This window comes from Doryrhamphus excisus, linkage group LG18 (genome assembly GCF_037039965.1).
Source record: "Doryrhamphus excisus strain RoL-2023G ecotype Guam linkage group LG18, RoL_Dexc_Guam_v1.1, whole genome shotgun sequence".
Classification (NCBI taxonomy): domain Eukaryota; kingdom Metazoa; phylum Chordata; class Actinopteri; order Syngnathiformes; family Syngnathidae; genus Doryrhamphus; species Doryrhamphus excisus.
Genome location: NC_136374.1, coordinates 3,275,152 through 3,293,073, shown reverse-complemented (window position 1 = coordinate 3,293,073; position 17,922 = coordinate 3,275,152). Strand labels below are relative to the sequence as shown.

The 17,922-nt window shown below is 39.9% G+C and overlaps 1 protein-coding gene across 3 annotated transcripts in view; it reads left to right on the top strand.

The window, feature by feature from the left end:
• The window catches only part of blacat1 (BLACAT1 overlapping LEMD1 locus), a 35,673-nt gene that overhangs the window by 11,767 nt on the left and 5,984 nt on the right, over positions 1-17,922 (top strand). For 2 of the 3 annotated variants that reach the window (XM_078798563.1, XM_078798562.1), the window contains one exon: positions 4,717-5,804. In XM_078798563.1, the coding sequence (XP_078654689.1) occupies positions 4,750-4,884 (135 nt within the window). In that variant the 5' untranslated portion in view covers positions 4,717-4,749 and the 3' untranslated portion in view covers positions 4,885-5,804. Of the gene's footprint in view, positions 1-4,716; positions 5,805-17,922 lie in introns of those variants that run through there. The other variant, XM_078798564.1, reaches the window with a different exon arrangement.

The following is a 17,922-nucleotide window of genomic DNA, read 5'->3' as shown; positions in this document are numbered from 1 at the left end:
TAGGATTTAATAAGCTTTGCTTCTTCCTACTCCTTTCGGACATGTGGAACTGGGAACTCATTATGTGATGCATTTAATTGTAATCTGATGCATCCAAGTGCTCTACAAATAAAGTTGATTTGATTTGATTATATACGTACAACCTGAAAGTTAATAACTAGCATTGCTATATCATATAAACACTTGAAATACCACAAGGCCAGCTTATGCCTGCCCATGGCTCTCATTTCTGTGTGTATTTGCGGATGCACGTAGGATGCCTTGCCTCCCCCTTTCCTTCAGTTCTCTCTCTGTGTTAATGTTGACTCATCCATTTTCCGGCAATTAATAATACAGAGAGTCTGCAGGCTGTTGTTTTCAACTGCCGTATCGCTGCACTCCTGCAATAATAATAATAATAATAATAAATATTATTATTATTATTATTATTATTACATTATATAATAATAATAATTATAATATATTATATAATAATAATTATTATATAATATAATAATAATAATTATTATTATTATATAATATAATTATTATTATTATATTATTATTATTTTATATTATATATATTATTATTATATTATATATTATTATATATTATAATTATTATTATTATTATATAATGTGATAAAAATAATAATTATTATTATATTATAATTATTATACAATAATAGAATAATAATAATAATAATTATTATTATTATTATTATTATTTTCATATTATTATTATATTATTATTATTATTATGTCACAATCGGGCTTCACCCCCTCGTGACAGCCTTCTTAGTTTTCGTCTTTTCCTTTGTTCCTCGTTTGTGCCCTTATTTTGTATTCACTTCCTCTGTTGCTCTGTTCTGTTTTCCGTTCCTTTCAATTATCTCCCGCACCTCTTTCTTATTTCATGTTGCCTATTTAGTTCAGGTGCACGCTCCCTTTGTTGTCGGTTCATTATCTGTGCTTGAGTTGGACTAGTGCTAGTGCCTCATCCTGCTGCATAGCATTAATAAATATACTTTTACCTGTACCCGCATCCTGGGGTCGAACCGCAAAACTCACAAGCCGCACCGTGAAAAATAATAATAATAATAATTCACAATGCCGCCTACAGAGAACATACTACATACTACATACTAGGAGTTAGAACATACTAACTCCTTATTTCTAAAATCACAAATACTTCAACTTGCTGATATAGTTCATCTTCAAACAGCTAAAATAATGCATAAGGCTAAAAATAACCAATTAGCTAAAAATGTCATCCAATACTTCTCTACAAGAGAGGAGAAATATGATCTCAGGGAAGAAGTACATTTGAAACACTTCTATGCTAGGACTACGTTATGCTAGCCATAGCATTTCAGTATGTGGAATCAAACTATGGAATGGATTGAGTAAGGAAATCAAACAATGCACAACAATGAGCCAATTCAAGAAACAATACAAGCAGTTGATGTTTGCTAAATACAAGGATGAAGAGTCTTGAACCAGTCATGATGTGCTATATATATCCCTATATTGACACTTACTATGGTACCCATTATGGCATTGGATGCTCATATCACCTTGTACTTCGGTACGTGACAAAAATAAAATTAAATAAAATTAAATAAAATTTAAAAATTTTATTTTATTTTATTTTATTTTATTTTATTTTATTTTATTTTATTTTATTTTATTTTATTTTATTTTATTTTATTTTATTTTATTTTTTATTTTATTTTAAAAAATTGAAAAAATAAAAATTAAAACTAAAAAAAAACTTAAATTATATTAGGAAAGCAGGAAGTGAACAAATGTAACAGTTACTGATTGTAAAAGTACCAGATGGAGGGGTAGAATTTAATAAGCTTTGCTTCTTCCTACTCCCTTTGGACATGTGGAACTGGGAACTGATTATGGGATGCACTCAATTGTAATCTGATGCATGTTCAAATGAAATTAAACCATTACCATTACCATTACCATAAACCCTAAGATCAAAATCACTACATGACTCTAATGTGGCTTTGGATGAAGGACAAAGGTGTTGAGGGAGTTGTCCATGTTTGGAGGCAACACGGGGGGGGAATAAGAGGGACAGTATTGTAAATCATCTGCAGGGCCTTGGAACTTTGTCAGGCGAGCCGGGTGTGATAAATGCTGATTGAGCTACAGACTCTTGAACTTCATGAAGGGAACATTGTTTATAAAGTAAAGTTGACTCCTGCCTCGCTGCTGTGTTTTATGGCTTTCTATTCCTATGTGATTTACTCTGGCTTGTCACATAGGGTCCAAAGCCATTGGGTACAGAGTGGAAAGTCTTCACATAAAACAATGGTCCATATTTGGGTCAAAGCAGGAGTTCATAACATGAATACTCAATCTCAACTTAGCTCTCTCAGCTAATTGCCTTCATATGAGAATCATGAGTCCCTTGTTTGAGTCCCGAATGCGTCATGCATGCATGTAATGACGAAATGCGCACATCATGTGTGTGTTTTTGTCACCCACTCCACTCCTTCACAGACGTTGTGTTCACTGCCTCATCAGGCTGTCTGGTGCTGCTGACTCAGGTTTGTATTTAATGAGGTTCTCAGTTTCACCTCGTGTCTTCTTGTCAGGGATTGGCTGCTCACACACTCGTAAGATCTGTTAACGCTGGGAGTTTAGCGAGCCCGAGGACCCTCCGTGGCTGTGTGTGTGTGTGTGAGTGAGACTTTGAAAGCAAAACAAAAAGAGACAACATGCAAAGTTAGGATTCTCCTATTTGCTGAACCAAAACGTAGCAAGTCACCAAACCGACCAAAATAACTTGAAGATTTTACACTGTATAAATGCACACCCGATCACAAAAAGGAAAATTTCTGCAGTATTAATAAAGTGAATATTTTTGTTAAGCACACAACACAGTTTAAATACTGTTTTTATCATTATTAGAGCCCTGTAGACATAAAATACAACCCTATAATCACCTTTACACTCCTATTACCTAATATAGAAGACATCATGAGCAATAAAGATATAATAACTCACATGTATTTGGAACATAATGCTTGGTAAGAAAAGTAGCTATTGGCTGTGCTCTAAGTGGCTAGATGACGTCTCGTGTTAATGTTGTGTGTTACCAGTGTCACTGCTACTACTATTACTACTACCACTACTAGTACTACCCAACCAGTACTGGTTTGTGGGAGTGTATTTTTCACAAACACTCAAATAGCAATTCTGGAAATATGGGCCATTTTTAAAACGTCTGGATCCGCGTGTTACGTCATATCTGAGCATGCGCTGAAAGAACGCACCCGGGATCAATTTAAACAGGAAAAGATCAAATTCAATATTGCTAATATTTTATAATTAAACTGGTTTTATTCATTCATTCATTCATTTTCTACCGCTTTTTCCTCACGAGGGTCACGGGAGCCTATCCTAGCTGTCTTCGGGTGAGAGGTGGGGTACACCCTGGACTGGTGGCCAGCCAATCACAGGGCACATATAGACAAACAACCATTCACACTCACATTCATACCTATGGACAATTTGGAGTCGCTAATTAACCTAGCATGTTTTTGGAATGTGGGAGGAAACCGGAGTACCCGGAGAAAACCCACGCATGCACGGGGAGAACATGCAAACTCCACACAGAGATGGCCGAGGGTGGGAATTGAACCCTGGTCTCCTAGTTGTGAGGTCTGCGCGCTAACCACTAGACCGCCGTGCCGCCCTTAAACTCGTTTTATTATTATTTAATTAAATACGTTTTATATAGATATATATTTTCTTTTTAAAGAAATACTGGACTTGTGAATGAAGTATAGAAGGGTTTAGATCAGGGGTCTAAAACTCAATTTACCTGGGGGCCACTAAAGCTAGGGTCTGGGTGAGACTGGGCCGCATCACGTTTTCCAAAAAAAAAAAAACAACACATTTATTAAAAACAAAAAAATTTAAAAACTTTGCTTTGGTTCCAATTTTCTACAATAAAAGCTCTGATAAAACATTCCACTGTTCTCAAATATCTTACTTTTTATTTTTCTACACGAAATAAGATGAAAAATAAATAAACAAATCAAGAATAAAGAAAATCAATCAATCAGTAATAAATAAATATAATAATAATAAAACGGCAAATAATAAAAACTTAAGAAACCACATATAGTTGGTGGGTAGACAAATTATTTTTTTTCAGATTAAAATGAACAAAGCATTATTAGAGCCCTGTAGACATGACAAAACACGACTATAGTCACATTTATACTCTTTTTATTTACAACATATTGCGCAACTGCAGGGTCTTGAGACACATGCTAACTCGCAAACTAGAGAGCTAGCGACCTAAACGGTAGCCTTCAAGTTATTTCCTTTCAACTTAAATAGCCAAAAACTTACCACTTCCACACGGATAGGGAGGATAACTATTAACAGTTATTTAACCTTTAACATGAACATTAATCAAACGTAATAATTTTTTCTGGGTACATGATACCATACAGCATCCATATCAAACTTGCGCAGGCCGCACTAACATTAAACTTTCATATCAAAGCGGGGGCCTCAAACTAGTGTCCTGCGGGCCACATTTGGCCCGCGGGCCGCGTGTTTGAGACCCCTGCTCTACTTAGAACCCCCTGAAGATACATTCAAAAATTTTGATCGGGAGTACATGTACATGCAAAATGTACATAAATACTCACAAATTCTAACATCATATTTCCTTGTGTCTTCTCTCGTCCGTCTACAAAGGTGTAGGTGACTTCAGCACAATATAGTTTGGACATGCCCTTCACCTGTGCCTGCTTTTGTGGCCTGAACGGCTTCTGCAACAGACGGAAGGTGAAGAAAAAGGACCGGAAAGAGGAAGAAGAGAATGGGAAGGTAGAGCAATGGGAGAATCAGGAGACGGATGTGTGACAGCGTCCTTGACCTCAACTTTGACCTCAATTTGTGTACCAGACTGACAATATAATACTTAGCTTTATAAACACAAAAAAATCCAAACTGGGTTGTGAACGGACCGCAGGATTTTTGGTTCTGATTTAATGAAGAAAAAAAACATAAACGATAAAAACCCCTCATCGGCCATTTTACTTTGAGACTGAGAACTGTGCTGATATTATTACTATACAGACTTCCCCATTTTGTACCTTTCATTTCTGGTAATTAGCCATGCACTATATAGTGATGTGACTATAACGGGCCTCAGGAATCAATTATTTCTCTCATGACACACAAGTCCACATAAGTGATGCCCCATTGCTCGTTCTTGTCGCAGCTCCACATTGGAATTGGAACCAAAACAATCGTGTCACGTAGGGTTGCCAACCCCCCTATTGAGCCAATAAGTTCCAACCCTAGTCTGTAAAACTGTTGTCAAATTGAAGCTCCACTCTGAATTGGAACCAAAACAATCGTGTCACGTAGGGTTGCCAACCCCCCTATTGAGCCAATACATTCCAACCCTAGTTTGTAAAACTGCTGTCAAATTGAAGCTCCACACCGAATGGGAACCAAAACAATCGTGTCATGTAGGGTTGCCAACCCCCCTATTGAGCCAATAAGTTCCAACCCTAGTCTGTAAAACTGCTGTCAAATTGAAGCTCCACACTGAATTGGAACCAAAACAATCGTGTCACGTAGGGTTGCCAACCCCCCCTATTGAGCCAATACGTTCCAAACCTAGTCTGTAAAACTGCTGTCAAATTGAAGCTCCACGCTAAATTGGAACCAAAAAATCGTGTCTCATAGGGTTGCCAACCCCCCATTGAGCCAATACGTTCCAACCCTAGTCTGTAAAACTGCTGTCAAATTGAAGCTCCACACTGAATTGGAACCAAAACAATCGTGTCACGTAGGGTTGCCAACCCCCCTATTGAGACAATACGTTCCAACCCTAGTCTGTAAAACTTCTGTCAAATTGAAGCTCCATGCTGAATTGGAACCAAAACAATTGTGCCACGTCGGGTTGCCAACCCCCCTATTCAACCCTAGTCTGTAAAACTGCTGTCAAATTGAAGCGCCACGCTGAATTGGAACCAAAACAATCGTGTCACGTAGGGTTGCCAACCCCCCTATTGAGCCAATACGTTCCAACCCTAGTCTGTAAAACTGCTGTCAAATTGAAGCTCCACACCGAATTGGAACCAAAACAATCGTGTCACATAGGGTTGCCAACCCCCCTATTGAGCCAATACGTTCCAACCCTAGTCTGTAAAACTGCTGTCAAATTGAAGCTCCACGCTGAATTGGAACCAAAACAATCGTGCCACGTAGGGTTGCCAACCCCCCTATTCAACCCTAGTCTGTAAAACTGCTGTCAAATTGAAGCTCCACGCTGAATTGGAACCAAAACAATCGTGTCACGTAGGGTTGCCAACCCCCCTATTGAGCCAATACATTCCAACCCTAGTTTGTAAAACTGCTGTCAAATTGAAGCTCCACACCGAATGGGAACCAAAACAATCGTGTCACGTAGGGTTGCCAACCCCCCTATTGAGCCAATAAGTTCCAACCCTAGTCTGTAAAACTGTTGTCAAATTGAAGCTCCACTCTGAATTGGAACCAAAACAATCGTGTCACGTAGGGTTGCCAACCCCCCTATTGAGCCAATACATTCCAACCCTAGTTTGTAAAACTGCTGTCAAATTGAAGCTCCACACCGAATGGGAACCAAAACAATCGTGTCATGTAGGGTTGCCAACCCCCCTATTGAGCCAATAAGTTCCAACCCTAGTCTGTAAAACTGCTGTCAAATTGAAGCTCCACGCTGAATTGGAACCAAAACAATCGTGTCACATAGGGTTGCCAACCCCCTATTTAGCCAATAAGTTCCAACCCGAGTCTGTAAAACTGCTGTCAAATTGAAGCTCCACGCTGAATTGGAACCAAAACAATCGTGTCATGTAGGGTTGCCAACCCCCCTATTGAGCCAATAAGTTCCAACCCTAGTCTGTAAAACTGCTGTCAAATTGAAGCTCCACACTGAATTGGAACCAAAACAATCGTGTCACGTAGGGTTGCCAACCCCCCCATTGAGCCAATATGTTCCAACCCTAGTCTGTAAAACTGCTGTCAAATTGAAGCTCCACGCTAAATTGGAACCAAAAAATCGTGTCTCATAGGGTTGCCAACCCCCCATTGAGCCAATACGTTCCAACCCTAGTCTGTAAAACTGCTGTCAAATTGAAGCTCCACACTGAATTGGAACCAAAACAATCGTGTCGGGTAGGGTTGCCAACCCCCCGATTGAGCCAATAAGTTCCAACCCTAGTCTGTAAAACTGCTGTCAAATTGAAGCTCCACACTGAATTGGAACCAAAACAATCGTGTCACGTAGGGTTGCCAACCCCCCTATTGAGACAATACGTTCCAACCCTAGGCTGTAAAACTTCTGTCAAATTGAAGCTCCACGCTGAATTGGAACCAAAACAATTGTGCCACGTCGGGTTGCCAACCCCCTATTCAACCCTAGTCTGTAAAACTGCTGTCAAATTGAAGCGCCACGCTGAATTGGAACCAAAACAATCGTGTCACGTAGGGTTGCCAACCCCCCTATTGAGCCAATACGTTCCAACCCTAGTCTGTAAAACTGCTGTCAAATTGAAGCTCCACACCGAATTGGAACCAAAACAATCGTGTCACATAGGGTTGCCAACCCCCCTATTGAGCCAATAAGTTCCAACCCTAGTCTGTAAAACTGCTGTCAAATTGAAGCTCCACGCTGAATTGGAACCAAAACAATCGTGCCACGTAGGGTTGCCAACCCCCCTATTCAACCCTAGTCTGTAAAACTGCTGTCAAATTGAAGCTCCACGCTGAATTGGAACCAAAACAATCGTGTCACGTAGGGTTGCCAACCCCCCTATTGAGCCAATACGTTCCAACCCTAGTCTGTAAAACTGCTGTCAAATTGAAGCTCCACACTGAATTGGAACCAAAACAATCGTGCCACGTAGGGTTGCCAACCCCCCTATTGAGCCAATAAGTTCCAACTCTAGCCTGTAAAACTGCTGTCAAATTGAAGCTCCACACTGAATTGGAACCAAAACAATTGGGTTGCCAACCCCCTATTGAGCCAATACGTTCCAACCCTAGTCTGTAAAACTGCTGTCAAATTGAAGCTCCACGCTAAATTGGAACCAAAAAATCGTGTCTCATAGGGTTGCCAACCCCCCATTGAGCCAATACGTTCCAACCCTAGTCTGTAAAACTGCTGTCAAATTGAAGCTCCACACTGAATTGGAACCAAAACAATCGTGTCGGGTAGGGTTGCCAACCCCCCGATTGAGCCAATAAGTTCCAACCCTAGTCTGTAAAACTGCTGTCAAATTGAAGCTCCACACTGAATTGGAACCAAAACAATCGTGTCACGTAGGGTTGCCAACCCCCCTATTGAGACAATACGTTCCAACCCTAGTCTGTAAAACTTCTGTCAAATTGAAGCTCCACGCTGAATTGGAACCAAAACAATTGTGCCACGTCGGGTTGCCAACCCCCCTATTCAACCCTAGTCTGTAAAACTGCTGTCAAATTGAAGCGCCACGCTGAATTGGAACCAAAACAATCGTGTCACGTAGGGTTGCCAACCCCCCTATTGAGCCAATACGTTCCAACCCTAGTCTGTAAAACTGCTGTCAAATTGAAGCTCCACACCGAATTGGAACCAAAACAATCGTGTCACATAGGGTTGCCAACCCCCCTATTGAGCCAATAAGTTCCAACCCTAGTCTGTAAAACTGCTGTCAAATTGAAGCTCCACGCTGAATTGGAACCAAAACAATCGTGCCACGTAGGGTTGCCAACCCCCCTATTCAACCCTAGTCTGTAAAACTGCTGTCAGATTGAAGCTCCACGCTGAATTGGAACCAAAACAATCGTGTCACATAGGGTTGCCAACCCCCCTATTGAGCCAATACGTTCCGACCCTAGTCTGTAAAACTGCTGTCAAATTGAAGCTCCACACTGAATTGGAACCAAAACAATCGTGCCACGTAGGGTTGCCAACCCCCCTATTGAGCCAATAAGTTCCAACTCTAGCCTGTAAAACTGCTGTCAAATTGAAGCTCCACACTGAATTGGAACCAAAACAATCGTGTCACGTAGGGTTGCCAACCCCCCTATTGAGCCAATACGTTCCAACCCTAGTCTGTAAAACTGCTGTCAAATTGAAGCTCCACGTTGAATTGGAACCAAAAAATCGTGTCTCATAGGGTTGCCAACCCCCCATTGAGCCAATACGGTCCAACCCTAGTCTGTAAAACTGCTGTCAAATTGAAGCTCCACGCTGAATTGGAACCAAAACAATCGTGTCACATAGGGTTGCCAACCCCCCTATTGAGCCAATAAGTTCCAACCCTAGTCTGTAAAACTGCTGTCAAATTGATTCAATTTGACTCCAAATGTGACTTTTTACCACAATGATAATTTGTGTTTAAAACAAACAAGCAATGCTGTTAGTTTGGAGCCAGTTTTTGTCCCACAGGGAGGTGGATATCACGTTCATGTGTGTGTGCGTGGGAAGGGTGTGATATTTTTGCCTGTGTGCCAATAAAATAGCATCCTTTTTCAAGCCAAATGCTTTTTATAAATATGCTGCTTTGAAGCAGTCGTCAGTGAGATGATGACCACAAAGGACAGGAACTCAATTTGGGCGGCCATCTTGTCTGTTGCTCTCTTCGCTAATATTGAACTTTTGTCTTATTGCTCAGATACAGTGAACATCCAGCAGCAACACATTTTGGCATGAGTACTATTTTGATGAAAAATATACCAAGTTGATGATCTACCTCAGAAGTGTTTACTCTGCTTTTGCTAACATTTGTTAGCCTCATGATGTCACATCCGGATATGTTGCAGATTTTTTCGAATTCACCGTTCGCGTTTTCGAAATTCCAACAACATACTTACAAACAATATAGCGTATATAAATAATAATACAATTACATGAAGGCGCCACGGCGGTCGAGTGGTTACTACTCCTCCTCTCCCAAGGCGTCCCTCAAGGTTCAATGCTTTGTCCTCTTCTCTTCATCCTCTACCTCCTCCCACTTGGCTTGATTAAAAATAAATTCATCAAGGCTGCATGAGTGGTTAGCAGCTAGGAGACCAGGGTTCAATTCCACCCTCGGCCATCTCTGTGTGAAGTTTGCATGTTCTCCCCGTGCATGCGTGGGTTTTCTCCGGGTATTCCGGTTTCCTCCCACATTCCAAAAACATGCTAGGTTAATTAGCGACTCCGAATTGTCCATAGGTATGAATGTGAGTGTGAATGGTTGTTTGTCTATATGTGCCCTGTGATTGGCTGGCCACCAGTCCAGGGTGTACCCCGCCTCTCGCCCGAAGACAGCTGGGATAGGCTCCAGCACCCTCCGCGACCCTCGTGAGGAAAAGCGGGAGAAAATGAATGAATTAATTAATGTTTTTCATTGGCTGCACGGTGGTCTCTGGGTTCAATTCCACCCTCAGCCATCTGTGTGGAGTTTGCATGTTCTCCTCATGCATGCGTGGGTTTTCTCCGGGTACTCCGGTTTCCTCCCACATTCCAAAAACATGCTAGGTTAATTAGCCACTCCAAATTGTCCATAGGTATGAATGAGAGTGTGAATGGTTGTTTGTCTATATGTGCCCTGTGATTGGCTGGCCACCAGTCCAGGTTGTACCCCGCCTCACGCCTCAAAGACAGCTGGGATAGGCTCCAGAATGAATGAATATTTGAACTCTTAAACTTCTTCTAGTGTTTAGAACGGGATCAATGCTCCCAACTCGACAAACTAGGCAGCCATTTGCAAATTCACCCACGGAGCCTATCTCGATTTTCACGCGATCGAAAGCTGAGCAGCTGTTCAATCAGCAGCATCGCTCAAGTGTGAAGATAGGAGTCAAGGGTCAGGATGAGGAACAAGGGGTTGGAAGAATTCCCTCCTCAGACACCCGAACGTCTCTATCTCATTAATGGACAGGCAAGTAATTACAAACAGCTCTAGCAGACCCATCAACTAATGTCCTCCGGTGGGAGCAACTCTTCATAAATAAAACTGCCGCCCTTTCAGCTGTCACCTGTTGGACTGCGTACATGTGGAGGTTGGAGATTGCGTCTCGTCGTGGCTGCAACAAAGACGTCCACTCATGCACACATGCATACTGTAGGTCTCATTAGTGTTTGTGATTATGCATCACACGTCCAGTCAGGCAGTGGAGATGTAATTAACCTTTTCCAGGAGGAAACAGATGCCTGGATGTCACACACACACATGCACGCACACGCACACGCTGTCAGGGACACAAAGCAAACGTCACGGTGTCACAGAAACAAAGTCCTAAAAAGCATCGCCTGGCATGCTGTGATAATCCATCCGCTTTGGCATACTTAGGGGTTAGAAAACAGCTCAGTGCCGCCGTCTTCGCCGCAAATCTCTCCTCTTTTTGCCGACTATATTCATGTCTTGCTGTTTTTCTGATCTGTTTAATTTCATTTTTGTCTTGATTTATTGATTTATATGAACAAAATAAGGGGATAGCTGTGGTTGCGTTGGTTAATCGTGATTTTTAAAAAGGTAAACAAGAAATTTCAATGTCGAAAAAATGGTTGTATGCAGTATACATTGGAAACTAGGGATGTCAATCTCTTTGATTATTGTTATTATTATTATTATTATTATTTGATTATACACTTAATGGTTTTCCATGTAGACATGAATTTTACATAATAAATAACGAAACCAATTCTCTAAAAGCGGCATTCTTGCAGTATTTTCAAATATTTTGACCATTTAGAATATATAGACTCTTGTAGAGCAGCTACACACAATAACCCGAATAACACAATAACAGAAAGCTTTCCAGGTCTTCAGACAGCCAAAATAAGGGGATAGCTGTGGTTGCGTTGGTTAATCGTGATTTTTAAAAAGGTAAACAAGAAATTCCAATGTCAAAAAAATGGTTGTATGCAGTATACATTGGAAACTATGTATGTGAATCTCTTTGATTATTGTTATTATTATTATTATTATTTGATTATACACTTAATGGTTTTCCATGTAGACATGAATTTTACATAATAAATAACGAAACCAATTCTCTAAAAGTGGCATTCTTGCAGTATTTTCAAATATTTAAAAGGTTCCCCAACTACCCAAACTTTCAGGCGTAATAAAAACACTTAAAAGAAAATTAAATAAAAAATTGTGCTAATTTATAGCTCTTTGCATCAAGTAGTAGACTCTTATAGAGCAGCTACACACAATAACCCGCACAGAAAGCTTTCCAGGTCTTCATACGGCCAAAATAAGGGGATAGCTGTGGTTGCGTTGGTTAATCGTGATTTTTAAAAAGGTAAATAAGAAATTTCAATGTCAAAAAAATGGTTGTATGCAGTATACATTGGAAACTAGGGATGTCAATCTCTTTGATTATTGTTATTATTATTATTATTATTTTAGTATACACTTAATTTTCCATGTAGACATTAATCTTACTTAATAAAATAAAGAAGCCAATTCTCTAAAAGCGGCATTCTTGCAGTATTTTCAAATATTTAGACTATTTAGAATATATAGACTCTTGTAGAGCAGCTACACACAATAACCCGAATAACACAATAACAGAAAGCTTTCCAGGTCTTCAGACAGCCAAAATAAGGGGATATCTGTGGTAGCGTTGGTTAATCGTGATTTTTAAAAAGGTAAACAAGAAATTCCAATGTCAAAAAAATGGTTGTATGCAGTATACATTGGAAACTAGGGATGTCAATCTCTTTGATTATTGTTATTATTATTATTATTATTTGATTATACACTTAATGGTTTTCCATGTAGACATGAATTTTACATAATAAATAACGAAACCAATTCTCTAAAAGCGGCATTCTTGCAGTATTTTCAAATATTTAAAAGGTTCCCCAACTACCCAAACTTTCAGGCGTAATAAAAACACTTTTAAAAAAAAATAAAAATAAACAATTATGCTAATTTTCAGCTCTTCGCATCAAGTAGTAGACTCTTATAGAGCAGCTACACACAATAACCCGCACAGAAAGCTTTCCAGGTCTTCAGACAACCAAAATAAGGGGATAGCTGTGGTTGCGTTGGTTAATCGTGATTTTTAAAAAGGTAAACAAGAAATTTCAATGTCAAAAAAATGGTTGTATGCAGTAGACATTGGAAACTAGGGATGTCAATCTCTTTGATTATTGTTATTATTATTATTATTATTTGAGTATACACTTAATTTTCCATGTAGACATTAATCTTACATAATACAATAAAGAAGCCAATTCTTTAAAAGCGGCATTCTTGCAGTATTTTCAAATATTTAGACTATTTAGAATATATAGACTCTTGTAGAGCAGCTACACACAATAACCCGAATAACACAATAACAGAAAGCTTTCCAGGTCTTCAGACAGCCAAAATAAGGGGATATCTGTGGTTGCGTTGGTTAATCATGATTTTTAAAAAGGTAAACAAGAAATTCCAATGTCAAAAAAATGGTTGTATGCAGTATACATTGGAAACTATGTATGTGAATCTCTTTGATTATTGTTATTATTACTATTATTATTTGATTATACACTTAAGGGTTTTCCATGTAGACATGAATTTTACATAATAAATAACGAAACCAATTCTCTAAAAGCGGCATTCTTGCAGTATTTTAAAATATTTAAAAGGTTCCCCAACCACCCAAACTTTCATTGTCGGACACACTTTGTCAAAGGTGGTGGTTGGTGGGGTGGAGTTCAGAAGCTGGACATGAGGGCGCCGCATGGATGCACACCATATCCAAAATGAATGCACCTTTCCTGGCGAGAACGTGCTGCTCCAGTAACAATTTTTGGCGGATATTTAACGTTCATGTTCTGTGTGAAATGCTTTTGACAAATGAACATTTTTCTCTTGCCAAATAAATAACCAAATACGATAACTTCTGACTGAGCTTGTTTCATAAACAGAGAAGAAAAGCTCAGGGGAGGGAAGAGTTCATCGGGCTTACAGCCACGTCCATATAAGGAAGCCCGTCCTCTGTGACATCACAAAGGGACACTTTTACCACGCCTTCTGAAACCAAGGGTTTTGAGCCATCACAAACTTCTTTCAATGCTCACTTCCAAATGCGCAAACCTCATTTTCTGAAACTTTGGCATGGTTTAACACCAGAATACAACATTATAACTACATTTATAGGTCAGAAAAGTGAAAAAACTATGAAATAAACCTTTAAATCAGGGGTCTCAAACTCAATTCACTTGGGGACCACTGGAGCTAGGGTCTGGGCGAGACTGGGCCGCATAAGGTTTTCCAAAAAAAAAAAAAACGCATTTATTAAAAACAGAAAAATTAATAACTTTGCTTTGGTTTCCATTTTCTACAAGAAAAGCTCTGATAAAACATTCCACTGTTCTCAAATATCTTAATTTTTATTTTTCTACACAAAATAAGATGAAAAATAAATAAACAAATCAAGAATAAAGAAAATCAATCAGTCAGTAATAATTTTTTTTCAGATTAAAATGAACAAAGCATTATTAGAGCCCTGTAGACATGACAAAACACGACTATAGCCACATTTATACTCTTTTTATTTACAACATATTGCGCAACTGCAGGGTCTTGAGACACATGCTAACTCGCAAACTAGACAGCTAGCGACCTAAACGGTAGCCTTCAAGTTATTTCCTTTAAACTTAAATAGCCAAAAACTTACCACTTCCACACAGATACGGAGGATAACTATTAACAGTTATTTAACCTTTAACATGAACATTAATCAAAGTAATAATTTTTTCTGGGTACATGATACCATACAGCATCCATATCAAACTTGCGCGGGCCGCACTAACATTAAACTTTCATATCAAGGCGGGGGCCTCAAACTAGTGTCCTGCGGGCCACATTTGGCCCGCGGGCCGCGTGTTTGAGACCCCTGGTCTTGAGACACATGCTAACTCGCAAACTAGAGCGCTAGCGACCTAAACGGTAGCCTTCAAGTTATTTCCTTTAAACTTAAAAACCCAAAAACTTACCACTTCCACACGGATAGGGAGGATAACTATTAACAGTTATTTAACCTTTAACATGAACATGAATCAAACGTAATAATTTTTTCTGGGTACATGATACCATACAGCATCCATATCAAACTTGCGCGGGCCGCACTAACATTAAACTTTCATATCAAGGCGGGGGCCTCAAACTAGTGTCCTGCGGGCCACATTTGGCCCGCGGGCCGCGTGTTTGAGACCCCTGGTCTTGAGACACATGCTAACTCGCAAACTAGAGCGCTAGTGACCTAAACGGTAGCCTTCAAGTTATTTCCTTTAAACTTAAAAACCCAAAAACTTACCACTTCCACACGGATAGGGAGGATAACTATTAACAGTTATTTAACCTTTAACATGAACATGAATCAAACGTAATAATTTTTTCTGGGTACATGATACCATACAGCATCCATATCAAACTTGCGCGGGCCGCACTAACATTAAACTTTCATATCAAGGCGGGGGCCTCAAACTAGTGTCCTGCGGGCCACATTTGGCCCGCGGGCCGCGTGTTTGAGACCCCTGGTCTTGAGACACATGCTAACTCGCAAACTAGAGAGCTAGCGACCTAAACGGTAGCCTTCAAGTTATTTCCTTTAAACTTAAAAACCCAAAAACTTACCACTTCCACACGGATAGGGAGGATAACTATTAACAGTTATTTAACCTTTAACATGAACATGAATCAAACGTAATAATTTTTTCTGGGTACATGATACCATACAGCATCCATATCAAACTTGCGCGGGCCGCACTAACATTAAACTTTCATATCAAGGTGGGGGGGCCTCAAACTAGTGTCCTGCGGGCCACATTTGGCACATATAAAATACAGTCATAAAAAACAGGCAGCTCCTTCAGTGAAATGACTAACGTATGTACTTGTTAATTTAGAATTTTAGAAAATTTGTGCACTTTTTTGGAATTTTCATCATTCACAATCCTTATGTAAAACATGAACACATACTTCAAAAACGGGTTAATATGAGCTAGCTAACAATGTTCCATTTACATAACAGACTTCCATATTAACCAAGCAACAGAAATATTGCTATTTGAGAATATTTGGTGGGGGGGGGGGCGTGGCTCCGCTGGTGGAGTGGTCGACTCCCAACCTGAACTTTGCGGGTTCGATTCTCCAATCCTGCTGTGATCATGTCGAAGTATCCTTGGGCAAGATACTGAACACTGAAAACAGTGTCATTAATAAAATACATTTGTTAGCATTTTTTTGTATTTATCCATAAATGTACTATTTCAGACATTACTGTTATTTCGGCACATGCCTGGAATTCCATATTGCCTGTTCCCGTACGTATATATACCGCAACAATCTGACGATATAACTGTAGCTATACTTCACAGTGTGGAGCAAATTTGATGTTCCATCGCTGCTTCTAATGAGAACGAGAGCCAGTGAGAGGAGGGGGGGTGGAGAGGGAAAAGATGAGACGGACGACTGAATACGGAAGAGGGGGTCGAAGTGTAGACGGAGCAGTCATGCTAATTGGCTACAGTGGATAACTTTCTAAGACGTGTGTGTGTGGTGTGTGTGTGTGGTGTGTGTGTGTGTGTGATGGGAATGGAAAGAACAGCCTTATCTGTTCGCATTACATTTGTTTAATGCTGCCTCCATTTCACCTCATTAATGAGAGAAATATTTGCTGCGGTAAATCGGTAGCCATGCACACACACACGCAAACTCGGTATGCATATTTTCTCCTACTCTTTTATGGATCCCTAATGCATCATGGCAATGTTCAGGGATTATAATTCAAGGACAAAGTGATAAAAATAGAAGGGTGGTGCACGACTTTTGCAGTAGCGACGACGGGAGGACGGATGGTAGGAGGAGGTGTGCATGTGCGAGAGGGAGGTTACAGTGAAAATAAGACCTGTCGCATTAGATTTGGGTCAAGAATGGGGGGAGAGGAAGAAGTAGAAGAAGATGCGAATGCTACAGACGGTGGGGGCGATTCATCACTTGCTTTTTTCCTGTGTCTCTCCCTCCTCTGCTTAGAAGTGAAATCACCTTCTTTTCACTTCCACACATACACCTACCAAAAATATGGAGCAACAGAAAGGAAAAACAGCAAAGAGAAGGTATAATGGGGAGAAAAAGACACCAAACCAATGCTAAGCTATTTAGTATATTTGGTAATGGTAATGGTAATGGTAATGGTAATGGTAATGGTAATGGTAATGGTAATGGTAATGGTAATGGTTTTATTTCATTTGAACATGCATCAGATTACAATTGAGTGCATCCCATAATCAGTTCCCAGTTCCACATGTCCAAAAGGAGTAGGAAGAAGCAAAGCTCATTAAATCCTACCCCTCCATCTGGTACTTTTACAATCAGTAACTATTACATTTGTTCACTTCCTGCTTTCCATAATACAATGTAAGTTTTTTTTTGTTTATTTTTTTTTAATAATAAAGTGTGTACCCTTATCACTCGCTTTGTACCTTCATTCGAATATGGAATTTCCTACATTTTGTAACATGTCAGAGAAGTAATTTGCCGCAAGACCGTGAAAAGACCCCTATTCAAGTCTATTGAAGCCAGTGCAGTGACTACTAACGTTATATTACCTGGTTCTAGTCAGGACTCAGCAGCAGCAGCAGCATTCTGGGTGTTTTACAGCCTGTGCGGAGAGTCCAGTGGAAAGGTGGTTACAGCAGTCTTAGCCTGTGGAGATGGATTTGTCTCTCTAAATCTGGCTCCCATGCTCTTCCCTTGATTTGGCTTAGTGTTTTCTGACCGGTTTTATGAGCTCATGCTTGTAAGTCACACATACGGTGGATGCCTGAGGACTCCTGAAATGAAGCTGTGATGTGAGCACGGTGGAGATTTAGCATCTCAGGAAATCCGGAGGGCGTTATCTGTAAATTTTGCGCCCAGTTGAGTCTCA